At 33.7% G+C, this 27,804-nt stretch overlaps 1 protein-coding gene across 3 annotated transcripts; it reads left to right on the forward strand.

The window, feature by feature from the left end:
* The first annotated feature begins 1,274 nt into the window (after positions 1 to 1,274).
* Positions 1,275 to 27,343, forward strand: LOC126979772 (acyl-CoA Delta-9 desaturase-like). 3 transcript variants are annotated; one of them, XM_050829297.1, is made up of 6 exons: positions 1,275 to 1,382; positions 10,057 to 10,338; positions 12,150 to 12,280; positions 20,510 to 20,715; positions 23,972 to 24,154; positions 26,144 to 27,343. In XM_050829297.1, the coding sequence occupies exons 1-6, from the start codon at positions 1,367 to 1,369 to the stop codon at positions 26,388 to 26,390; spliced, it is 1,065 nt and encodes a 354-aa protein (XP_050685254.1). In that variant the 5' UTR covers positions 1,275 to 1,366; the 3' UTR covers positions 26,391 to 27,343. The 3 variants fall into 3 exon arrangements, with proteins under 3 accessions (XP_050685254.1, XP_050685256.1, XP_050685255.1); XM_050829299.1 differs by lacking the exon at positions 1,275 to 1,382 and adding an exon at positions 1,570 to 1,591; XM_050829298.1 differs by lacking the exon at positions 1,275 to 1,382 and adding an exon at positions 1,665 to 1,763.
* Positions 27,344 to 27,804: the final 461 nt, after the last annotated feature.

Consider the following 27,804-nt stretch of genomic DNA (forward strand, 5'->3'; position numbering starts at 1 on the left):
CTTACATTATCAAACCACCTTAACATTGATTTTGACCACACTCACGTGCTTGCTTGGGCGACAGTACCCAGTTAGCATCCTGGTGATCGATGGAATCCATTCTTAAAATCTAAACTGTATACATGTCGCAGGGACATGATATTTACAGAGATTTGGTCAATTCCCTAAGTGGTTTGATCAAATCACGGAATATGTTGAAAGAACAACACGATTTTATCATTTCTCTAAACAAATATAGTGATTTGATCAAATGCCAGGCTTGTTTCCGTGCAATGACAATGAGTTTTGAGGTTAGGTTACATTTATTTGATTTGCAAGAGACTGGTGAGTTACCTTTTCATGGGAGTGGGGGAGTGAGCCAGGGAACAGAGGACATCTCCCTCCCTCCCCCTTCCACTTTCACCCCCCTCCACCTGCGACACGATACTAAATTCTTACCAAAGTCTTATGTCTAAGTCATACCAAATACAACTTATAAATACCAAAGAAAATACTTTTTGTCATTTCACCGAACCAACTCTGGCATTTGGTCTAATCACTAAATTTATTTCGAATAATGATAAAACCGTGTTGTTATTTTAACATCCTCTGAGATTTGATCAAATCACACTTTTTATCGTATCCTTGCGACATATATATTGCACGCAACAGAAGAAATAATTATTAATAGTTTATTGCATATTATCGAGAAGTCAACCGAGAGCAACGAACGAATAATTTGAACATGGACGGTATCTATCGACGCGTGGTACAGGAATCTGAAAGTGGAACCGACAGAAAAACTAATGACAAGTCAGCAGACATGAATCGTACATAACTGAGCCAATGTGTGTTTAGAATCCAGTGTTTGATACAGTCAGCTGTTTGATGGAGTGAGTTGGAGAAACTGAACTAGAGAGTGATGTGAGACTAAAATTAAATTCAAAATACTCTTGATTTAAGTATGTTTAAAACAACACTATAGTAAACTTCACAGGAAAAATTAATAGTTGAAAAAATAGTTTGTAATTTATTAAAGAAAAACTAAATAACTTAATATCTTTTTTCATCTTAATTTCTTGATAAAAATTGCAATCTTTATGTTAGTAGGATTCCCCGTCAAATACTACAATTTCTTTTTTAAGATACAAGAAGATACAGCATAACTTGTTATCCACTTCACATCTGCTGTACGAATAAGTTGTAGGTAAATAGTTGCAAATGTGTGTAAAATTGTCTGAAAGCAGCCTTATTTGATCTATCATTTTTGTCTCATAAGTATATAACATAGATCCCTCGAGCGTTTTAATTTAGTTTACACTGCGAATTTGAATCGTCGCGTCTAATATAAACATACAAGTCCACACAGAGTCGATTTTATTTGAACATGTTACATTATTTAGGTGAGTCAGTACGTTCTTCATTCAAATACCATTAGCGATTATTGAAGTTATACTTCTTTAAGGGCGTTATAAAAAATTATGACAGTGAAATTTTAAGATGCCCGCGCATCACTGTAAGACAAAATAACAGGTTGAATTTGGTTTCTAAAATTTTCTGACGTTTGCGTCATTCGTTATTTTTTTGGTTTCTTCGTCCATTATTAAGACAGGTAAAGGGTTCAAGCCCGTACAGCCATATTATTTTTTAATAATTAACATAATATAAGTAATATTACATAGATTCTTTAGCTTTATCTTTTAGTTCTCACTGCGAATCTGACGTCGTGTTTCAATATAAGTGAACACAGTGACGAATTTTTTTGAACATGTTATACTACCCGGGTAAGTCTGTATGGTCTTCTGTCAAAAATTTATTAAAGGATTTGTTGTTTATCGTTTCAATATTTCGTTGGTTCTAATTTTTTTTTTTATGGAATTGGAGGACAAACGAGCGTTCGGGTCACCTGTTGTTAAGTGATCACCGCCGCCCATACTCTCTTGCAACACCAGAGGAATCACAGGAGCGTTGCCGGCCTTGTTTGTATCACAAACTATTGAATTAGTATTCCTTTTAATTGGCGAATCTATTGTTTTATTTTTTATATTATACTCTTTATAATTTGTTGGCTGTAAGAAATTATAAAAAATAAATAATTGATTATAATTATTGTTACATTTAAATTGCTTGATGAGAATCTTCCCAGGTCATTATGCGATTTAATTTGAATTTTAAATTTTAGGTAGGTTTTTAAAAGGTCACATTTAAATTATTTAGATTAAAATATATTAAACAGACAGACACTTATTAGAAAAACTATATCATTTATTAATTGTGCTTCATTCATTAATTATTTACAATAAAACCAGACACATAAATGAAATTGAGAATAATGAAAGTATTTTTTTTATAATTCCTGATGGAATGACTCTGGTGGCTTGGGCACGGGAAAGGGCGCTGGTGTGGGACGCGTTTACACTCTGGCTCCTTCTGATGTCCAAGTTATCCCAGATAATGTTCAAAACAAATGTATTATTACGAAATTCAAATGAGTTGTGAAAAACAAACGATTTTCAAATGCAAATGGAGCGACCGCCCTCGGACTATTAAATAATAAGTTTTTTTGTACGATTTCACATTGTAACCATTTTTTTGGAACGAAGTTCCTTATCGCGCGTTGGGAAAGGGCTAGACGGAAAAATTATGACTAAAAGTTGTAACGACACTTTTTTATGTATAAATAATTGACAAGTAACAATTATTGACATTTGACATATTTCTGACAAATTACATTGATTATTTATTTTATTTATTTAGAGCATTGGTAACAAGGCCAAATTAAAACAAAATACAATAAACGAACATTTAAATCATATTTAAATCTATACTAATATTATAAAGCTGCAGTGTTTGTTTGTTTGTTTGAATGCGCTAATCTCTGGTACTACTGGTCCGATTTGAATGATTCTTTCAGTGTTGGGTAGTCCATTTATCGAGGAAGGCTATAGGCTATGTTTTTTTTTCAAAATTAGGGATCCGTAATAAAATTGCTATTTTGTAACACAAGGTGTAAAATCGAAAACCTATTTTTGCGTGCGCTGCAAAAACTATTGACAATAGAACAAAATGATGTACAGGCTATAATATAGGCAATATTTTATTACTTATAAAACTATCGCGTGAATTATACTTTATATGGCAAAACAACGTTTGCCGGGTCAGCTAGTAGGTTTATAACTGGAAAATTACATTGACATAAAAGCAAAACATAATGACGTTTACAGTTTACCCTTACCTTTTTGATGTTATTGAAGATAAACTTCTTTGACTATTACACGTTGCGTGCGCACAACGACATCTAAATATAAAAGTTTTCAGAAATTTTCTGACGTTTGCGACATTAATTATTTTTTTTGGTTTCTTCATCCATTATTTGGACAGGCAAAGGGTTCAAGCCACTACAGCCGTATCCTTAATATTCAATAATTTATTACACAATTTTTAAAATATAGTTCTTTCTACAAACGTAGAATAGCACGACGAATAAATGATTTTAAGGATTTGTTTTATTACGCCAAAGAAGTATAACTTCTTGCCTGCATACATAAGTATACACACACTTCTTATTTTAGACAGTGGAATTTAGTGGAAACTACCCATTTTTTTTAGAAAATCAGTAAAATTAATATTTTATATTAAGGAACTTCATTCCTATCCGGTGTCCCACGACACCACATGTTTTTATGAAAAAAGAAGCCCGCTGAGTTTGTTGCGCCCGTTCTTCTCAGGTCTGAGGCATACTTTTTGGACTGGGTGATAGTTTTTGACTATCAATAAGTGATATCATATCCTATTTTGAAAAAAAAAAACAAATGAATTTGAGAATATTAAATATTTTCAAAAAACTGAAAATAGAATGAACGCACGAAGTATGTATAAATATAAAAAGAATATTTAATTTTTAGGAATCTCAGATAGTAAAAACGGGTTACGAAATAAAACATTTAATTCGAAAAATGAAGGACAAGGTGTGATATTATTTTGGGAAAATTACGATTGTGATGGTTATGTTAATCTTTCGATCAATCATTTAATTTAATCGCCTATACTTTCTTGGAAGACCAATAGGACTATGAGCGTTACCGAGCCATAGATTAATTGAATAAAGTTTTTTATTACTAGCTGACCCGACAGACGCTGTCCTGTCAATAGAAATTGATAAGGATCAATATCGCATTTGTGCAAACGGCTTTTACTTTACCGCTATATATTTGCCAAATTTGAAAATAGTAAAAGGGATACAATAAAATATACCTAGTATGTTATCTTAAAGCGATAGACATATGCCATCTCGGACTTTTCGGTAGAGCTATATAAGATATTCAATTCCACCATATATTATTTTGTTATATCTCAAAGGGTTTAGACAGTGTTTTCGTTCAAACCTCCCAGATGGCTTATTTTTTCCGACATCTTCAACATATTTTTTTAATATGTACAAATATTTATACAAAAACCTTCCTCGAGAACCAGGCTATTCATTGATGAAAGCAGCATGAAGATAGGTGCAGTAGACAGATAGTTAATTACGTTATTAGGTACTATACAAGCCTGATAAAGACAAGATGTTAAAAGTAATTAGAAAATATTCATTATGCTGAATTATAAAAAAAAAAGTTTTTTAGTTAAATTTTCTATAAAAGCGTATTTTTAAAACTATTAAGTACTTTAACATCAATTCCTGCCTTATCGACGATAGATAAAAATTATATAAATCGACAAAAATCTTAGTTTGCAAACAGAATAATGGAATAATCTTATCAAATTAGTGTATTGTCATTGTCGGTCCTCGATAAATCTACAAAGTTTGAATGAAATCTGGCCATTTAAAGTGGGTCAAAAGCGCGTCTAAAGGAGTCAGTTACAAACAAACATACAAGTGAAGTTAATATAAAGCGTATAAAAATGTGGCTTGTTATTATATATGTTATTGTTTGTTGGCATAAGCTTCGTTTTAGCACAGTGTATATTAAACAACAGTGTATAATATATAAGGTATTTCATAAAAGAAAGAAACAAACGCGACAGGCCAGAACATGGAAGATCAACTATAGCGAGCGAACGACTGATGTAGTCCGGACAATTTAGACATTCGAAAGTGCATAAATTTCCAACAAGCTGAAAATTTGTAAAATTGTTCTAAATATAATTATAAATATTTTTCTTATGTTCCACATCATTCCCGTATATGTAAAAAAATACTCAAGGGCAAAGATAAAAAAATTAGTTTTTCCCGATTTTCAGCATTAATACTTTTTTCCTACGAGCCACCCTTTCTGAGATATAACGATTCAAAAAGTTGTAAAAACGCGCAAAATATACTACCTTATAGGTAGCTTGGAAACGTGTGCATGTAATAATATATTTCATTACGAGTGCGGAAAGACTGTCATTGGAAAGAGTTCCGACAAATGTCTACCCGAGCCGAGGCGCAGCCGAAGGTGAGGGTTGACAGTCAGAACAAGTTGCAATGACGGTTCCGCACGTGTACTGAACAAATATTCTTAGAACAGTTGCGAAAAAATTAAGCAATTTAATAGAATAATAAAAACACAATAAACTACCGTAAAAGAATATAAGCAGAGTTTTTTTTTTCACCCATTCTGGGTAGGCAAAGGGAACTATGCCCATACAGCCAAGTCTTCAGTAGATATTTTTTATTGATATGAAATGAAAATGAAACCTAACCTGACTTATTGAATCAAATCATTAAATCTGATATTGAAACAAATTAGTAGCTTCTTTTTAAAAATATTTGCATGAATCATAAAAACATGAATTTTTTTTTGTAAAAACTTTGTGGTTGGTTTTTTCTTTTTAATAGACATTATTTTGACAATGGGGAAATTGAGTAACTGTATTTAAAAAGTTGTTATCGTCATAATGTAATAAAACTTACTGTTTTGCTGAAAATCGCCAAAAACTTTTTTTTTTGACCTCGAGTAAATTTTTTTTTATGCATGGGAATGATGGGGAATTTAAAATTTTTATTTAAAATATATTTAAATATGTTTTGAACAATATTTGATTTTCAGCTTGTTGGGAATTTATGCACCTTCACTCTCATTTCTTGGTCTAGATTGACCGGACTAGTGTGGACGTTCCGACGAATGGAACTGTCAACGAAGTAGGCATGGGTTAAAATATCTAAAATTATCTGTGTTTCTCTACTATATTATGCATTTATTATACATATAAACCTTCCTCTTGAATAAATTTATCAATTTTTTTTTGAAAATAAGCCCAGTAATTTCACTAGCTACGGCGCCCTTCAGACCGGAACACAGTAATGCTTACACATTACTGCTGTACGGCAGAAATAGGCGCGGGAAGCGACTTTGTTTCATATTATGAGTGATCAAAGATTACTTGATCAATGATCAATGACACCATTCAACAAGGACATTTTCAATTAATTTATTTATTTATGATACTTCGCAGCTAACAAATTGTAAAAAGTATATAAAAAAATTGGTAAAACGGTTGAACCTAAAGGCCATCCCTGCAACTTCCCGCTAATTACATACCTAAACGAAATATAAAAAAACATATTTAGAAATTTATTTTTCATAATTATTTTGAGATTTCTCAAAATCTATCAGTCCGAATAAGTCCGAATTGTATTCAAAATCTAAGTTTGGTCAAGCCCTTTCGAATGGCGCCAACCGCGATGAAGTCGGTCGAGTCGTTCAAAAGCTATAAGAGGTTTACATACATCTGTACACATACATACATACAGATGTACGGTATCGCGGGTAATAGTTAGGCAAACTTTTATAGGACATTAACCGTCGAGATCTGATGAAAACTCGATTTCCGAAAAACGGGGTAAAACCAATAACTTCCCGATTTTTGAAAATTTTTAAGCGGTTAAGACAAAAACGAAAAATACTAGATAAAAATTAAGAAAAATTTTCAAGAAAATATTTATTAGAAAGAAAAGAAGAAATCGTATTCATATTGAGTAAATGAACATTTTAATAGTATCGGAAAGTTTATTAAATATTTGAACACACATGGCATGACAATTTTTAGTACACAAAGTAGTCCTGGGTGCTTTTTTGTAAACAAGTCTATTTGGATGTCGTTGGTCGCGGTCATACATTTCCTTGGCAGTGGTGAAAATATATTTATGTCTCTTTACAAAAATGCTAATGTATAGGCACGGCAAGGTTAACAATTTTAATTTAATAAACAGCGGTCTACACGATTCGTACGGACTTACCCTACAAATCGCTCGGATACATTTTTTTTGTGCAATAAATGCTTTTTGGATGTTTACGCCATTACCCCAAATTATAAGATCGTATCTCAAGATAGATGCAATATAAGCATGGTATGCTGACAGTGTGTTACCTAAATCTGTAATCTTTCGTAGGCGCCTCAGGGCATAAACAAATTTATTTACTCTACCACAGACCTTATTTATGTGCGATGTCCATTTAAGTTCATTGTCTAAAATAATACCTAAAAATGAAGTTTCCTTTTTTTCATCCATAATGATGTCATTATATTCTATTTTTAAACTATTACGTAGAACATTTGAAAATGTCATATAGTTCGATTTATTTTAAGATTATTCACACCAAGCCATTTAATCATTTTGTCCATATTTTTTATAATTTCATTGTTAAAATTTATAATATCAAAGTTTTTAATGTCAGATTCAAAAATTATCAAAATATCGTCCGCGTATAGAAATATTTTATTATTTGTAACGTGTATAATGTCATTGATATAAAACAAAAATAGAATAGGCCCCCGGACACCTCAATTAAATTCAAAATGGAGATACCTCTATAGCTTACAATATTTGTTTTGATGCTTTTTTATGTATAGGTATGATTCCTTCCAAGAATTGTGCTAGTAGCGGAGGTAATAGTCCAGATTCGCATTTCTTTAGGAAAATAGCTGGTATACCGTCAGTACCACCCTTTCGGATATCAAATTTACTAAACCACCTCCCAATTACTCTTTCATCGATCACAATTGTGGGAAGATTTTCGGAAATATTTGACTCCTCGTTCAGGATCTGATCATTAAGATCACTGGGCTGCAATACACTTTGAAAATATTCATTAAATGCATTGCAGATATCATGTTCATTCGTAAGTAAACCACTACCATAGTACATGTTGTGAGGAATACCAGAATCAGTGCGTTTATTTTTAATAATTTTCCAGAATTCTTTAGACGATGTTTTGATATTACTCTGACAATGATTCATATATTTTGTATAGGATTCGATTTGCACCCTCTTTACTCGGGCTCTCAGCAAGGAGAACATGGTATAGTCTCCAGGATCTTTAAACTTTTTCCACCTAGTGTTAACTTTGAACTTCTCTTCTATCGAATTATCGGGTATTGATGACCTGAGAAGATTTTCAAAACAGGTATATGAGATTCTATGAACGAATGTATAATTCTGTAATTATCTGGGGCATATTTAGGATTTCGGACCAGTTTCTATTTTTTATTGCATAAATTATTCATTTTGAAGGTTGTGAAATCCACGTGCTCGTGAATGTAGTGATAAGGAACCGGTTATTTTTCGCGTGACTTTGTGCTGTAGTAGGCAGCGGTAGGCGTAGAAATAGAAGTTACCACAACACACAGAACTATAAAGTTAAGACTTAATAAAATCAAATTTAAAATTTTGTTTGACGAAAACGTCTTGTCACATCAAGTTCGGACCATTTGTATTGACTAGCAACTATAATTTTGTTATCCATTTTTCAAATAATCTAAAGCAATTTTTTTTTGACTCGACTTTAGTCTTATGCCAGAATTTGGCGAGTCAACATCTCCTGAGGATGCCTCGTGTAGAGGCGAAACACGTGTCGAATGGATTAAAGACAAATGATATCGGAATTTACACTCAAGATAACTCAAAAGATTTAGATACATAATTAAGTGAAAGTATCTTTGAAGTTTACTGCGTTAGAAATTAAATATTTTACTTTTAAATACACTTACGTCTAATAAATTATGTTTTTAACAATTTGTTTTGTGTTAAAGGGATAACCCTTACTTCTGGGATAAATTACACAAATAAAATTTGAAAACAAAATTTTATGAACGATGCGGGTGTCAAACCTCTCGCGTTCCGTGCGAGCCGTTTTCCAACTGAAACAACCGTTCGAGTGACGTATCGTTGATAAAATCTTGGCTTCATGTCTCCATTGGTGAAAATCTTTCGTTTGATCGTCGCTGTTCGGGGTTATCAGTGAATTCTCTTGTTTGGAGTTTAGGCGAAAGCGAACACAGGCTGTGTTTTACTCACGTTTGATAACCGACAAAACACTCCTCCGTTTTCATATTCTTCCCAAATCGACAGTGCCCCAGGGCAGATTAGATTAGCTTATAATAGATAATTTTTTATAATAGATCAAAACCAAAAGTGCCATACGGCACCCTACTACCTCACCAAGTTCTCGGACCCTTATTTTATTTATAAGATGGTTTATTTTGCATGTTCGTATAGCTTGCTTTAATAGCTTTCAGATACATTCACTCAAATCATCCTAATTATAATCATCTATTGCTACACGTAAAGTAATACGGATTTAGAGAATGCTGCGCGAGTGCCAAAATCGCGCCGATCTACACCATACCGGATCATAGAGCGCCGATTCGCTTACGATATACATATTAGATTTCTTTTGGTGTCGTTCGCTTTATCTGGACAAAACCTCTCTTTCTCTATTAGTTCCCTCATGACTGAGGATCGTGGTCATCAACAAGTAGTCCTCACTTGGAGTGACATATTTGTTTTTAGCACCACATCTCCAAGACATCAATCTTCTGCCTCTCTCGAGCCCGTATCGTCCACGACTCCACGCCATACAGAAAAATAGAAAATATGAAGGCACGTTCTAACGGGATCTTGGTGTTCATAGCGAATCCCCTCTTTTTCCATATTTTGTAAAAATGTCTGCATCTATTGAAATATGAACTTTTGAAATAAGTATAATGAATTAGTAGGATACCTATATTACCCTATATTACATTAAGATTAAATACTAGTCCGTAAAATACTTCTACGACAATTTTTAAAAATATATTCGAATATTTCAGAACCTACAACAACGACTTCATTTAAAACAGATCAAAATGGCGAAACAAAGGAAAATAAAGAAGACTATGATGACCAAGGAAAGTATTACGATATGTGTCTTACTAATGATCCAAAATATTTAGCTCCTATCAGAAACTTGGAAAGAAAGTTCGGTTTTGTGACGCCACTCATTTGGAAGAATGTGATATTGATGGCCCTGGCTCATATTGTATTGGCGTATCAAATTGTGATGTATTTCATGTACAGCAAGGATAGATTGTTGTTTTCATCAATTGTTCAGAGTAAGTAGTTTCTGTGTTTATTTATAATTTAAAAAGGGCGCCGTAGCTACTTCAAGCCGGCCCACATTCTAGCGCTGTACAATGCGCAGGTCCGGCCACACATGGAGTATTGCTGTCATCTCTGGTCAGGCGCACCCCAGTATCAGCTCGATCCATTTGACCGCGTGCAACGCAGAGCAGCTCGAATTGTCGGGGACCCAGTGCTCTGTGAACGGCTGGATCACTTGGCGTTGCGTAGAGACGTCGCTCTTTTGCTTCTTCTACCGCATTTATCACGGGGAGTGTTCCGAAGAGCTGTCTAACCTGATTCCTGCCGCCGAATTCCACCTTCGCACGACACGCCAGAAGTTAGAATATCATCCCCACCATCTGCATGTGTGGCGGTCCTCCACAGTGCGATTTTCAAGGAGCTTTCTTCCACGTACTACAAAGCTGTGGAATGAACTTCATTGTGCGGTGTTTCCCGGACGATACGACATGGGTACCTTCAAAAAAAGCGCGTACACCTTCCTTAAAGGCTGGCAACGCTCCTGTGATTCCTCTGGTGTTGCAAGAGATTGTGGGCGGCGGTGATCACTTTACAACAGGTGACCCGTACGCTCGTTTCTCCTCCTATTCCATAAAAAAAAGCTAGTGAAATTACAGTTGTAGTGCCGCAAATTTTTGGGTCCTTCAAGAATCCTAGTGGCTCTGCATTGTAATGGGCAGGGCGTATCAATTACCATCAGCTGAACGTCCTTCTCTTCTCGTCCTATAATGTCATAAAAAAATATATTTAATAGCTTTATCTGTTTATGGTTGTTATAATTTTATAGATTATGTCATTAGGTATACCGAAAAAGCTTTAAGAGATCTCTTTTATTTGTTGTACGGTTTCTATAGATACGAGTATGCAACAGCGTCACTAAAACATATTAAATGATGTTATTATTACAAATGCAAATGTAGAATCATTGACAAAGTAAACTTCACATGCTAATTATAATTATATGTTCAATCACGAATCATATTAGTGATTACGTAGGTGTGTCTAATGTAGATGCCTTGAACTTGTGCGATGAATAAATATTTATTTATATCACTAAAGCAACACGAAGTACTTCTCTATATAAACATACAAAATCTAACAATTTAATAGGTGTATTAATAATAATAATATAAGGTCCTGATTCCTTCGCACAACACGCCACAAATTAGGATATCATCCTCACCATCTGGATGTGTGGCGTTCCTAAACAGTGCGGTTTTTCAAGGAACTTTCTTCGAAGTACCTATAAGCTGTGGAATGAGCTTCCTTGTGGGTCTTTTCTAGGACGATATGACATGGGTACCTTCAAAAACAGACTGTGCACGTTTTTAATAGCCTTGCAACGCTCCTGCCATTACTTTGGCTTCCGCTTTCATAAAAAGTTACGTTGCATAGAAGCCAACCACGTTGGTAGCGTTTTCATCACTGAAATCATCATCATTATCATCCTTCACTGCTGGACAAAGGCCTCTCCCAAGAATCTTCAAGACGATCGGACCTGCGCTGCCCTCAACCAACGTATTCCGGCGATCTTGACCAGATCGTCAGTCCATCTTGTGGGGGCCTACTAACGCCATTAGAAGACTTTTCTGTCCCAACTGTCCGTCGAGCTATGTGTTATGCCCACTGCCACTTCTGTTTCACAATCATTTGGGCTATGTCAGTTATTTTGGTTCTCCTACGGATTTCCTCATTTCACATCATTGACATAAGATTCTACAATTCTCGAGTTTTTGGTGAATGAGTGTTATGCAAAATTGAGTGATATTTCTCTGCCTTTCAGTACTCTTATATGGGTATATGGCAGGGTTTGGTATCACCGCCGGAATTCACCGTCTCTGGAGTCATCGTTCTTACAAAGTGAAGACACCGTTTAAGATATTTTTACTATTGTGCTTCGCTTTGACGGGACAGGTGAGTATTACAAAACAATTCAAGGAACTTTTGAAGAATCATATATCTTTAAACGAGCAATTCTTGTATATATCTGAATCTCGGAAACGGCTCCAACGATTTTAATGAAATGTAGTATACAGGTAGTTTCGGGGGCGAGAAATCTATCTAGCTTCCTTTCCAGGTTTCAATTTTATCCGTGTGTTAATGAGAAACAACTACAGTAACATTAGAATACAAAGGTAAATTTCGCCATTATATACAATACTATAATAGCTCAGATGGGACATTAGGTGATCCGGAAAGCAGAAGACACCGCGACCGGTTCGAATCCAGATGTCCCATTAGATTTTTTTTTGGTTCAAGTTTTGTACATTCTTAAAAATCTGAGCAAGGCTCGGTCGTCCAGGTATTATCTAATATATAAAATTCTCATGTCGCGGTGTTTGTAGTTAAACTCCTTCGAAACGGCTTGACCGATTCTCATGAAATTTTGAGTGCATATTGGGTAGGTCTTAGAATCGGACAACATCTAATTTTTTTTTATTTTTTTTTAGATTTTTTTTTAATTTTTTGATTATTTACGATCTGATGATTTCACCCATTTACGATCAACAGTTACTTTTGTATCGCGATTTTAATATCGGGAATACAAAGTTTGCTGAGTCAGCTAGTTATTTTATAAGAGTAAGAAGAATGAAGTGTTCATAGTTACATTATAAATTGTCACGTGAACCGAACATTCTTGTTTCAACGTTTGATGAGTCAGATTTCGAAGAAGCCTCATACACAGACACGAGTGTCGTAGACCACTATTTTTAACCGACTTCGAAAAGAAAGAGGTTCTCAACTCGATTGGTATTCTTTTTATGTTTGTACGATTACGCTGAGATTTATGATCTGATTTACGTAATTCTTCATAGTTTGATGAAGAATGTTTGCCTTTTGGTCCCATAAAAATTTGACATAGTTTGGTCTAAAACTTAAACCCTATCAATAGGTAGCAATACAAATGACTGTATTTTATTAAGATGAAAGATATAAGATTTGTGTAAGTGCATTAAGTTATTTTATATTTTTCAGTTTTTGAAGTCGGTTTTTTAAAAAAGTAGTTTTTTTAATTTAATCATACTCACTGTTATCGAAATATTATGTACATGAAGCTAGATTTTCTACATATTTTAATAGAACAAATATTATAACTAGATTTACAATTCTACGATTACATAAAATTAAAACTATCATTACGTGGAAGCGTACCAAGAATACTGGCAGCATTACCGCGTTGGATAGCAAGTCTGATCCGTTGACCGAAATAGCTGCCAGCACTTGGGTTTCCAGTAGCCTTATTGAGGCGCGAAGATAGTATTATTTTAAATTAAATTTATTCTAAATTTATATTTAAATTTATTCTTAACAAATAAACTAAACCTAGACCGAGTGAATGAAATTTATTCACTCGGTCAGGCGACTGTTTTTTGTTTGCATGGCGTGATGCTAGACTTTAGAACCCACATTAGAACGACTTAGTACCAAAAAAACTGTGTTGCTATGTGTGTAGAAATATTTAATAAATTACCAAAATAAATAAGAGAGGAAACAGTGTTAAATATATTTAAATTATTAACGAGTATTATCAAACGATGCGGTAACACCAATATGATTCTTAATATTATAATATTTTGTAATTATTTTTACTAGATATGATTTATGTTAGTTTATAATAATAATTATAAAACGAAACCACTTGAATATTTGCATGTCTGTCAACATGTTCTACTACTACCTATTCTTAAATTTATAACAGCTTTACTTGTTTAATTTTTATAGCCGATGACGTTCTATACATATAGACAATGCACCTCATACAAATCGAAGAATGGCACATGCCACAAATGACACCATAATATGCTAAAATAAATAACAATAATCGTAACTAGAATTCGATTAATTAATTAGATTGTATAAAAATACGCAATTATTTTTAGACTTTTTAGTGTACATTATATCTATTGTTTTGTAATAGTGTTTTTGAAGGCGGTTGTTTTTTTGTTAAAAATTTTTGGATAAAAGTTTCTTGTGGGGCGTTGCGAAGGTATACCCGAGCCGGCAAAAAATGTCCGTAACATTAAAAAAAGCGTAAGATTTTTGAAATATGTTTAAAGCTAATACTTTTTTAAAACACATTTTTGGAAATAGTTACTTTGTATTTTATTTTTGTAATTATTTTTAAACAACATTTTATTGAATGTTTCTTTAAATATGTTTTTTAATTTTCTTTGAAATATTTCTTTTTAAACTTTGTCCGTTGAAGTTTCGCATCTACCACAGTCTTGAGATGATTTTTCTTTCCTTTGAGCTACACGAAAATCATGAAATCGACACCCATGACGAAAAATTTGTCAATTTCATCATCTTGAATTTTCATTTTGACACCACTAGCTGTATTGGTTTTAAGTATTTTTTATCCAAAATGAATAAATAAAAAAACAACCTGGAATACCATTAAACCACACTTATAAAAGAAATCTATAGCAACCGCCATATTAGTTGAACATTTTGAATTATGTTCACGAATTTATTACAATCGATCACACGGACTTATAATTCGAGTACCTACAAATTATAATAATAATATTGTAACAATAAATCATTCTTACCTTTCAAAATCACCAGGAAGTTTAAAAAACAATAGCTTCGGTTTTGATGAAGCCGAGATCAAACAGCCGTATACCACGTAATACGCTGGTATTTTAAAAAGATCGCGGAAACAATTAACAACGTGACACTCGACTCGTATGGACCGCGAAAACTGCTTAGGGGCCTCGTCGATGCGCATGTTTGTGTGAGTGTGTCATTTCGAACGTTTGTTGGTAGTTTCTGTACTTGTACATGTGTCTACTGTGTTAATACTGCGTATTTTGAATTTAGAACGCAATTTGGACTGTGAAATCAGTGGAGTAGCAGCTAGGTATTTTTTTTTAGCTCAAATGAAAAAAAGGTTACTATAAGTTTTACATTTGTCAGTCTGCCTCCATTTTCTGATCAAGATCTGTTCAGTGGGAGGTTTTGCGTTCTTAATCAAAAATCACACTCATATTTTATCGGCGAAAGTTTCTATGTTCATTTATTGGTAACTAATTGTAATTGGATCTATTATGTATTAGTATAATGGACTTTTTACTGACGTAAAATATTTCGGAGAACTGGTTATTAATATGTTAACTTCCCTGAAATAAATAATTTGTTAAATTTTGTCTTTGAGACATAGTCATCTTTTCCAGGGTATCTTTTTGGCATTTGTAGGTAAGCGGACACCAACATATGTTGGTATGACACAACTTTCGTCAATTATAAACATGGCTAATTGGACTTTTTTATAAGCGTCAATTTCACTAAATTGACAAAATATATTGACATTCGAAAGAAATTTCATTACTTTTAAAGTTAAAAAAACTGTTATAATACTTTATGAACATGAATTTTTAAACGCTTAAATCTTTTAGTGGTGATATATGAACCTCGAGGAAATGATTCGAGAAAATACCACTCGACTTACGACTTACTTTGGTTTGTAAAATTCTTCAAATCTCTGTCTTGTTACTAACTGGCGCCAATTCTCTTTCGCTATCCTGTGTACGGAAAAGCGGAAAAAGATTAGCTCTACAGATTTGCGTTGTAAATAAGAATCAATTATCACTAGGTTACCTTACGTCTGTGATACTTTGTAAATAGCACTTCTTCTAAGCCGTTCATATTCACTGGCAATGACTTTCTGTGCACAAAATATAATATTGCTAATCATTGTTCACTGGGCCTTTAAAAAAAGAGCTACTCTATAGTTTTCATTTCTGACTGTGTGCTTGTCGCGTCTTTTTTATCTGTCTCATTCGGACAAGAGGGAGAGAAAGTGATGTCAATACTTGTCAATAAATGTACCATATTTAATGAAAAAATATTCGTTGTACTAAATTATTTACGCTTATTGCTAACCCATCTTATACGAATAAAATAAACTTACCAGTGATAAGTCACACCATCTTTTTTTTGCGTCGTGAACGTTTTATTTGCGCCCTTTTTTATATACCCTTGGACTTGGTGATTGACACACAGTTGACAAATGACTAAGGAGAAAAGTGTCGTTACATTGTCTTTAAGCACACTTTTGCCGTACCGTTGTCAGGCTGCGAATAATATGTCCATATGTATAGAACGTCACTGTTTCTAGCAAATAAAGAACTTGGACTTTGAAGCGGCTTTGTAAATCATAGCGAAAATAACATCATAATTATCGAAATCATTTATTACATCTTTATTTCCTTATGAGTAGGTGCATATTTGCTGGAAATATCCAAGAAACATTAAAAAAAATGTGTGTATTAACTTATGTACGCACGCAAGAACTTATTATTAGGCGTAATAAATCAAAAATATTATTTCTCGTGCTATTTTATGTTTGTAGAAAAAACAGTGTTGTTATAAAGACGATATTAAATATAACCAATAAAAAAAGCGGCCCAATGAGAGTTGGACTCGTCCATGAAGGCTTCCGTAGCAGCAAGTAACGTTATATAAAAGTTCTTGTAGTTCATTGTAACGATTTATGACGTATTAAAAAAAACTACTTACTAGATCTAGAACTAGATCTCGTTAAAACCAATTTACATGGAAGTTTACATGTTTAATGTACATCATATATTTATTTTTTATTTTTATCATTCTCTTATTTTAGAAGTTACAGGGGGACACACATTCTAACAATTTGGAAGCGTCTCTCGCGTAAACTATTCAGTTTAAAAAAAATGATATTAGAAAGCTCATACCTCATATCATTTTTGAAGTCATAGATATAAATAAATAAATCCTTTATTTTGCTAGAAAACATGTAACAATGGGTGTAAATAGTTTTAATGTATTAATGTTATCGGACATTTCTGGCATGCAAAATTATTATTAACAAAATTTTAGATATTATTATAATTGATTTAACATTAACAAACTCTATATTTTAAGCACTTAGGTCAATTTAAATTATAATTATTATTTTTAAATGTCATTATTTAAAGACTAGAATTAATATATATTTTAAAGTAAATTTAATCTAACCTAATATGTCAATATTTCATTTATGGAATAAAAACATTTATATATAAGCCATGTAAAAAGATCCTTTATCGTTGGACGGGTATAACGCGTAAGCTTGGAGGGAGTTTATTAAATATTTTTATACACATGACATAGCTACATTTTCCGTAGGATGCATTATGAAATTTTCGTGCAATCACCAGTCTGTCACCGTTTCTTGTATTTCTCGGATAAATATCTCTTGCTTTTGTAAATAAATAGTCATGTTGTTTGACAAAGATACATATTTCGTATATATACATACAGGGAAATGGAAGAATACATAATTCTTTAAACAGTGGTTCACACGAATCTAAGTAAAAAGCTCCTGTCATAGCTCTTAAGCATCTCTTTTGGGCTATGAAAGCCCTATTAGCCTCGCTAGAGTTTCCCGACAAGATAAGTCCATATCGAAGTACTGATGCGGCATAACCATGATAAGCTGCCAGGACTGTACTTGGTAAAGCCGTTTTACGCAATATATATAACACATAAACATATCTATAAATTTTTTGGCAAACCATGTCTACATGCTCTTTCCATTTTAGATTTTTATCTAGAAGTACTACTAAAAATTTAACATGCAGAGCTTCTTCTATTTGGGTACTTGTATAGTTTATCTTAAGGTTATAGTTATTAGAGCGGTTACTTAAACTAAATTGCATAAATGAGATTTTTTAAATATTAACTTGAAGATTATTATCTTCTAGCCAGTTTACCACTGCATTAATTTCATCGTTAATTTCACTTTCGTAAATATCAATCTCATTTTTATTATTACATGTCATAATTATTGATATGTCATCGGCGAATAAATAACAGTCATTTTTTGTCACACTAGGCAGTTCATTAACATAAATTAAAAATAATAATGGTCCAAGGACGCTTCCTTGTGGAACACCAAATCTGTTTAATTTATAGCTTGATTGTTGGGCAATTATGGTAGCCTTTTCGTCGATAGAATTGATCGCCACACATTGCTTACAGTCTTTTAAGTAAGACTCCATCCAGTTAAGAGCTGGTCCTCTAATGCCATTTTGCTCCAACTTATCCAACAAGATTGCTCATATTAAAAAATATTACACACGTTGGTTTTTTTGAATCTATATTTTCTGCTATTTTGTTAACCAGTTTAAATGCAGCTAATGTCGACTTGTTTTTTTGAAAGCCAAATTGATGCTTGTTTATTATATTATTTTTTGTAAAAAAAATTGTTAAATGGCCATACATTGCTTTCTCAAAGACTTTTGAAAAAATAGATACGAGTGCAATTGGGCGGTAGTTATTAAGTTGTTTTTTATCGTCTTTTTTATGTAATGGCTTGACCACCGATAATTTTAGTGCGTCTGGGAATTCACCAGTTTCAAACGACAAATTGACTAGGTATGTTATAACTGGTACTAGTTCATCTTTGCATATTTTAATAATTTTTGTGAGAATTTCATCATAGCCTACTGCTTTAGTATTCCGCAACAATTGTATTATTTTTAATGTTTCGTTTTCCGTTACTAGATTGAGAAAAATACTACTTCCAGTTTTATTTTGATTTATACAAGGTTTAAACTTTCGCTTTGTCAAACATTTATCATTGCTGTTAGTCAAATTTATCCAATAATCATTAAAACTGTTTGCTATATCTTTAGTGTTATTAATCTCATTATTATTTACTATAACTGATTCTATACAAGTGTCACTATTGTTACTTTTTGTTTCATTTTTAATAATTCTCCACGTCGCATAGCATATGTTTTTACTGTTTGCTACATAATGGGTATTACTCAATTTTTTTGATGTGGCAATACAATATTTAAGTGTTCTTGCATATTTCAAATAATTATTCTTATTGCTATCGTCTTTTTTTCTACATGTTCTATATCTTAATACTCTTTTTGTTTTACAGCTTATTCGAATACCTTTATTTATCCATTTGGGCTTTCCATTGGATTGCATATTTTTAATTTTTATTCTCGGAAAACAAAGTCTATATAATAGAGTTACTAAGGAATGAAATTTGCTAAATGCGTTATTGAAATTTTTTTCTTCATAGACTCCATTGAACGACAAGCTTTTTAGGTAATTTTTGACTATCTCAATATTATAATTACTATAATTACGTTTGTACATAAACATAGATATTTTATCCCTTGTATATAAATTGAAATTATGTATTGAAATTTATTTAATTCTCGTGAATTTACGTGACGGATAACTTTTTCAATAGCATACAGGTTTGACAATTTAAAACAGTCTTTTAATACCCTTTGGCTGAAGTCTCCACTGCTTTTTCAGAAAATATAACCTTTGTGAATTGTCGATAAGAAATGTTTAGTGAAATTAATATTATGACAGTACCCTTCCAGTATATATACGAGAACCTCCTGTACGCTCATAAACCTAATAGTAGCCAATTTAAAAAGAATAGTGATGTCAATACTCGAAAAAGAGTTTATTTTTAAACTCGCAATTCCATCTCCTAGGCTCCGTAAAATTGAAATCTTTTATAGTGGATAGTGTTATATTTTATAATAAACTCCCAAATGATATTAAAATATGACCAATTTAAAAATTTAAATGCATCGTAAAAACTAAATTAACATCTAATGTGTATAATAAAGATTATTTGAATGATAAAGATAGTTGGAATTAATGTTTCTTAATGAATATTGTTATATGTACTCATTTCAATGCTATTGTAACTTTTGTACTTCATCCCGACTTGCACTAAATAACTTATAAAGTTTTACAGTGAATAAAGATTTTTTGAATTTGAAATAAAGGAATTGGCGGGAAATGATCGACGTTTGTTACAAATATGAAGACAAAATAATAAAGTTTTTATTGCACCTAGCAATATTTATGGCCCGACAGTTATACATAATAATATATTGATTGTTACAGATCTACATATAAAACAAATATTGGAAATCGAACCCAAATCGAAAAAACAAATTATCCTATTTCTCAAGTTTGACTAAACTGCACTCCATGAAGTAATCTCCATTAAAATCCGTTCATTAGTTTAGGAGTTCACTGGAAACAAACATAGGGCACTATATTAAGATTTTATACTTTGTAGTTTTTGAGGTCGTTTTTTTTTTAATTTTATCATTACTTTATATATTTCAGAAAACTGTGTACCGATGGGTTCGAGATCATCGTGTTCACCATAAGAGATGTGATACCTCAGGCGATCCCCATGATGCTTCCCGTGGCTTCTTCTTCTCCCATATCGGCTGGTTCATGATGAAGAAACATCCTCATGTTATTACTGAGGGAGCTAAGATTGACATGAGTGATATTACTGGTGATCCTATATTGGTGTTTTTTGATAGGTATGATTATTATATTTGTGTGAAGAACATACTGCGAGGATCTTTTTACCGACAGCAGTACATCATCGGTTAACAGTAGTGCTTCTTTGGAGGGTACCTATAATGATTAAGAACCTAGTGTGCTGATGTGTGAAATTACAACCGCAATTAATCAACTGATAAAAAACAAAGATTTAGGAAGTGACGACATCCCGATAGAGATCTTCAAAGCTATGGGGGAACAAGGAGTTGAAATGCTGCAATCGTGTTTGGGACACAGAAAAATGGCCTAAAGACTAGGTGCACTCCGTGTTCGTACCACTGCACAAGAAGGGGTCCACAAAAAAATGTAGCTACTACAGACTCATAGCTCTGATCTCACACGCCAGCAAGATCCTTCTTCATGTCATCAACACCAGACTGTAAACTTTTCTGAATCCGGAAATAGCTCAGGAACAAGCAGGTTTCGTCAAGGGTCGAGGAACCAGGGAGCACATTTTAATACTTCTACAAATCATCGAGAAATCTAGAGAGTTTAACATCCCACTATATATCTGCTTTGTTGACTTTCGCAAGGCCTTCGACACCGTGAAATGGCATAAGCTGTGGGACGTTCTACGCGAGATGGGAGTTCCTAATCATTTAGTTCGTCTCATACATCGACTCTACGAGGACGGAACTACGACTGTTCGGATTGATGACGTTGACTCGGAAAGTTTCCACACACGCGCTGGTGTTCGGCAGGGATGCATTCTCTCTCCACTATTATTCAATATATACGCAGAGTGCATCATGAGAATTGTTTTAGAGCAATGGGACAAGAGGGTTTCAGTGGGAGGAAGGAAAACATCGAACTTAAGATACGCTAATCATACAACTCTCCTCGCTCAAACAAGAGAAGACATGGAACAGCTGTTGACACGCCTAGAGACTACTAGCCTCTCTTTTGGACTCGCAATCAACAGAGTCAAGACCAAAATGATGATCATGGACCGAATGGAATAAAATCAACCTGATATCTCCCTGATTGGCAACTGTGAGGTTGTCCAGGGCTACGTATACCTCGGCTCCACGATCACGAACACTGGTGGGTGTGAGGACGAGATCCGTAGGATATGTGCAATCTCACGATCTGCTGTTGATAAGCTGAATAAGGTCTGGTGCAACCTCAACATCACTGAAGCCACGAAAGTCCGCCTGATGAGAGGCTTAGTCTTCCCAATCTTCTTATATAGTGCAGAAACGCGGACGATGCGCCTGAAAGACCCACGCAAAATCGACGCACTAGAAATGTAGTGCTGGCGGCGACTAGTGCGAATTTCTTGGACTGCGTTTCGGACCGATTCGATATTGGAAGAACTCAAGGTGAAGGAGAGATTATGGTCGACTGTACAAATACGAATACTCAAGTACTTTGGGCACGTTACACGAAACCAAAACTCCATGGAACGACTCGTCGTCCAAGGACGAGTGGAAGGCAAGCGGTCACGAGGTCGGTCACCTACGCGTTGGACAGACCTGATAAAGGCTGCGACACAAACCACCATAGTCCAATGTTCCCGTAACGCTGAAGATCGTGGCAAGTGGAGGCGCATTGCGAGGGCTGCATAGCATCATCCTCTGTGGTGGATGATGCGTCTTGTGTGTACCTACAGTCTCATCATGCAACCACGACCACTCTGTCAAGAGTGAACGACTAAGGAGATTATTATATTAATAATTACGTTATTTATTCGTCATAAACCTAACCCATTTTTTAAATCTTTATTTATTTATAGAGGTTTTGATCACAGAGTGAAAATGCCACCCTTATAATGATACAAATAACAAATATAATACATTTTATATTATCTCCTATCTAAACCTAACTTAACCAACTTAAAAATACTTTTCACTTCCTCCGAAAGAGGGCAAGCCAATATACAATAACATGCTCCTATTTCATATAAGTTAATTTGGAATTTCAGAGAAATTTTTATTCTTGCAGCCTCAATTCGGACACATTCCACCATAATATGATATGCATCCTCAGTTCTACCACATTCTACCCATAAAGATACGCAAAGTTATTGAGTGGAATATGTCCAGATCGAAGTCCCAAAGCTGTAACAATGTCATACCTTTAACATTTTTGAAGCAAATATGAGTAGCTATACTTGGTTGTATTGTTTTAAACCAAATGTCTTTGGTTTGTGATCTTCCATCAAAGTACTCATTCTATATTTTATTTTATTGCTCTCGAATTATTTGTGTTTGGGATGATTATGCATAATTTTATTTGTACCTTTTGTTGTTTTATAATATCTTAAAATTAAGGGAAAAAGTCTTCTCTCATATAATATATCGATACCTCAGATCAAAAGAGTAACAATAATTCAGAAAAGGTTTCCAAAAGAAAACTACTCATATTGATACTATTGTATGAAACGAAAATATTCAAGACTTATAGAAGCTGATGCCCGAGACTTCAACCGCGTAGATAAAGGGTTTTTTTTAAAATAATAAGCAAGTTTGGAATTGAAGATTATCTCATGTCTCAAACAAAGACCATTTACATTATATATATATATATATATATATATATATATATATACATATATGAAGACAGAAGAATAAGATAGATAGAATTACGGATATTGGAAGTAAATTTAAAAGATTGTACTAAATTTTAATTTTTTGAAATTTTGAATTTACAAAAAAATGCATAGCATTACATACATCATATGTAATGTTATGCGTTTTTTTGTAATATCCTGAATGACAATAAATAATTTATTGAAGTGAAAACTTCGTTAGCGGCGTTGAACACTTCTTGGGATGGGTATAAAATGTTGAACTCGCGTCAGGACACGTGACCTGATCGAAAATTCGTAAGACAGTCGTTGAAATTATGAATGAAAGTTCATTTTTCGGAGAGATAAACTATTTAATGTGAAATAATAGTAATAGTAGTAGAAGTACAGTACAATAGCGCAGTAAATGAATATTGTATTAAACCACATAAATGCTAATATTTTAATACTGATAAATAAAGCATTTCGTGTGAAATTATTCACTAACCTTTCCAAAATTTTAAAAAATGCACAACGTTAATGTTGAAGTTTTCACTTCTGCCGACACTCTCGGAGTGCAAATCGTTATTTTTTTTTTGAGGGCTTCTTAATATGTACTCCGTGATCAATTGTCTCTTTATCTTATTTATTAAATTAATAATTATAATAAATTAATTACCATCTGAAAAATGAAGCTATAATTTTGAATTTTTCCTATTTTTCAGACATTATGGAGTATTTAAACTGTTAATTTGCTTCGTGATACCAGCTCTAATACCAGTATGGGTTTTTGGTGAGACGTGGGCCAATTCATTGTTAACAGTTAACTTACGTTACTTTCTCACGTTACATTTAACGTGGTGCGTCAACAGTTTTGCTCATATGTATGGATCAAAGCCTTATGACAAGTATGTAATAAAACAATTTTATTTGAAGTTATACTTCTTAAGGCGCATTATGGAAAAATTATGAGAATTAAATTTTAAGATGCGCACGCATTACAAAAGTAACAGGTTGAAGTTGGTTATTAAAATTTTCTGATGTTTGCGACATTCGTTATTTGATTTTGGTTTCTTCGTCCATTATTAGAACATGCAAAGGGTTTAAGCCCATACAGCCGTATTCATTATTTAATAATTAACTGTTAAAGCCATCTATCTAAGATTTTTACAAAATTATTCTTTCTAACAACGTAAAATAGCACAAGGAATAAACCATTTTAATGATTTTTGCTGCTTTGGCCTAACCAAAGACGTGTAACTTCTTGCGTGCATACATACATACATACACACACACTTTTTTTTTAAATTAGCTGCTTCCGCCCGCTTCGTTGGGCCAACTTTAAAAGTAAGGGACGTTGAAATTAACGTTGAACGTAAAATAAGTAACCATAAACCATCTAGGATAAATTTCGCATCGAATGGTGGTAGTTTAATTTCGATAGGACCAGTGGTTCAGGCGTGATTGATCCTCAAACAAAGACCAATTTCATTATATGTATATGTATAGAAGATAGATATCGTTAAGTAATCCAAAACACATCAGTTTGGGAGTAGTATAAGATCTTTAGAACGTACTCACACGTCAGACCACACTTACACTTGGACAATCTTTGATTACGTTTTTACACGCTTTTTATTAGCTTCACCTGTATTTATACTTGTTTGTAACCGACTCATTTGGGCGCGATTTTGACCCACTTTAAACACACAGATTTCGTTCAAACTTCGTAGATTTATCGAGGACCGATGACAATACATTCGATTGAATAATTCCATTTTCAATTTGCAAAATAAGAATTTGTAAATATATATGATTTACACCTCTCGTCGATAAGACAGGAAATGATGTTAATTATAAATTTCAACCATTATCTTTAACTGATTTGTCTAATATTAGGAAATTTTCGAATACCAAAGACAATTTTGTGCTTTTTAGCGTGTTTTTTAGTTTTTTAAACTATTATATAATATTGTTTTTAAAGTCATTTGACAGCTGAAACTATGCTGAGCTTAAGCTAAGACAACCCAATACAAAAGCCAAGTTCGCGTTTTATCATACTTAGCTAAACAATCACCTCACTTCTGTTAATTACACAAATAAAATTTGAAAACAAAATTTATGAACGCGTCATCTCTAGTCAATTTCCTAATATGCAAATATTGGGGATGAGCAGGTTATCAACTGTAAAGTAGATCCTGTAGATTAAGCCACAACCTGAGAGTTGAACAAGATTTTGTGACGGTACGTCATTCGAATGGTTAGCTCATTCGGCAGAAGACTCGACGGAACGCGAGAGGTCGAGAGGGTTCGAGTCCCGCATCGTTCATAAAAATTTATTTTCAAATTTTATTTGTGTGTCAACCTGTATTTTGAGCAATGCTTAATTCCGTCTCGATTGAATCAGAAATGAGGAGATATAGCCATAGACTGAAGTGGTAATGGGCAGGGCACATAGTTTGACGTACAGATGGCTGGTGGGGAGGAAAAGTCCTCGAATGTCGACCACGTACCGGAAGAAGCAGTGTTGGCAGGCTCCCCACAAGATGGACCTACGCTCCGGTCAAGATCGCCGGAATACTAGTGGGAGGCTTCTTTGCACAGGAAGCCGGCTAGATTATGAGTACCACAACGGCGCCTATTCCTGCCGTGAAGCAGTAATGTGTAAACATTGCTGTGTTTCAGTCGGAAGGGTTCCGTAACGTGAAATTACTGGGAAAATGAGACTTAACATCTTACGTCTTAAGGAGACCAGAGCAATTGTAGAGATCTTTGGGGGAGGCCTTTGTCCATTGGATATCTTTCGGACGATATGATGAATTGCATCTCATTATACGCTGTTGTCCATATCATCATGAAACAATCTTTCACCAAATAATAAATCATTTATTTTACAGGAACATAATGCCTTCACAAAATGTGATCCTGTCAGTTCTATTGATTGGAGAAGGTTGGCATAATTATCACCACACCTTCCCCTGGGATTACAAGTCTGCGGAGTTACCTTACTTCATTAACTTGACCACGCTGATATTGGATGCTGCAGCATTAGTTGGTCAAGTATTCGACAGGAAGGTAGCCACACCAGCTATAGTAAAAGCCATTGCACAGAAAAAAGGAGACTCAAGTTGGAAGATTTCATAGTTATGTCACGGCCTAAGAGAATGGTTAACATTGGTGTTTAGGGTTTTGCTTGGATAATTTATACGTCTAGAATCTAGATAGACTGCAAAAATTTAAGTTGAATGTTAACCTCTAAACAATTTGTTATGTTTTTAAGGTGATAATCCTCACTTCTGTGATATATAAACAAATAAAAATTGAAAACTACAGGATGTAGATGTAGCCACAACATGAGAGTTGAACAAAGCATATAAGATTTTATAACGATACGTCACTCGAACGGTTAGTTCAGTTGGTAAGAGCACTCGCACGGAACGCGAGGGGTCGTGGGTTCGAGTCTCGCATCGTTCATAAAATTTTATTTGTGAGTTAACCTCTATTTTGAGCAATGCTCGCATACTAACATAAAGTGACATACAAATTGCGTTCGTTAGACGAAGTTTGTCAAGCACACTAAGTATTAAACCTGGCCTGTTTTCATCGGTTGTCTAGCAGCAAGAGGCTCTATCAAGACGTATAAATTATCTATGGAACATTGTACATAACAAATATTTTTGTCATTTATTGTTGATCGATTTACGGCCGTTCCCAATATACTATCTACAGATAGAGATAAATTACTACTGTATCTACTGTATGTACTGTATCAGTAATTAGCTGTCAATAATCTGAAGCTGGCCCAATATACCCGATAAGTCATTCTTATCGCCTTATATTGGGACGCGTGAATTACATTTTCCATACAAACTTCTATCGCTGGTAAGCAATACGCCCTCCCATTGACATACAGCGTGTACGTTTAAGGTGAGTTACTGTCGATAAGTTTATTGGGACAGAAAAGTCAACGATAGTTATGATTTTTATCTCAAGTAAGAGATAGACTGAATATTGGGAACGGCCGTTAGATTATTGCTACTATGTGCTATTTTGATAAATTAATGATAATTATATATAGTAATTGTTTAAACATTTAACTTGTATAGTTTTCTTCACCTAGAGTATTAAAATCCTTACATTTATACAACTAGTTTATATGTATAGCCATAGAGTAGGGATGGATACTTACGAATATTAAAATTATCAATAGATTAGCTGACCCGACAGAAGTCCTCCTATCTTAGTTATGAATATTGAATTCGAATTGGTATAGTTAATAAAAAAATATTTAAAAAATGCGTTTATTATTCTAATGCCTTATGATGCACAACATTCTTAGTATTTTTTCTTACGAGTATATAAATGGCTTTGTTGGTATTCCGATGAAACGGGAACAGACGACATATAACTAGGCCATGTGACAAACATGGATTTTCAAGATTGATGCTACTCAGCCTAGCGAAACTCTACGAAAAACGCGATTCACTCGATTGTATGAAACGTGCAGTCATTGTTAGATTGACAGACGACGGCTGTAATCTTATAAAAAACAAAGATA

This window comes from Leptidea sinapis, chromosome 4 (assembly GCF_905404315.1).
Source record: "Leptidea sinapis chromosome 4, ilLepSina1.1, whole genome shotgun sequence".
Classification (NCBI taxonomy): domain Eukaryota; kingdom Metazoa; phylum Arthropoda; class Insecta; order Lepidoptera; family Pieridae; genus Leptidea; species Leptidea sinapis.

Excerpts from the sequence above, each read along its gene's own strand:
- LOC126979772 (XM_050829297.1), top strand. Across the intron at positions 10,339-12,149 it reads GTTTTCATCAATTGTTCAGA|TACTCTTATATGGGTATATG; the intron begins GTAAGTAGTTTC and ends TCTGCCTTTCAG. Across the intron at positions 24,155-26,143 it reads GGATCAAAGCCTTATGACAA|GAACATAATGCCTTCACAAA; the intron begins GTATGTAATAAA and ends TTTATTTTACAG.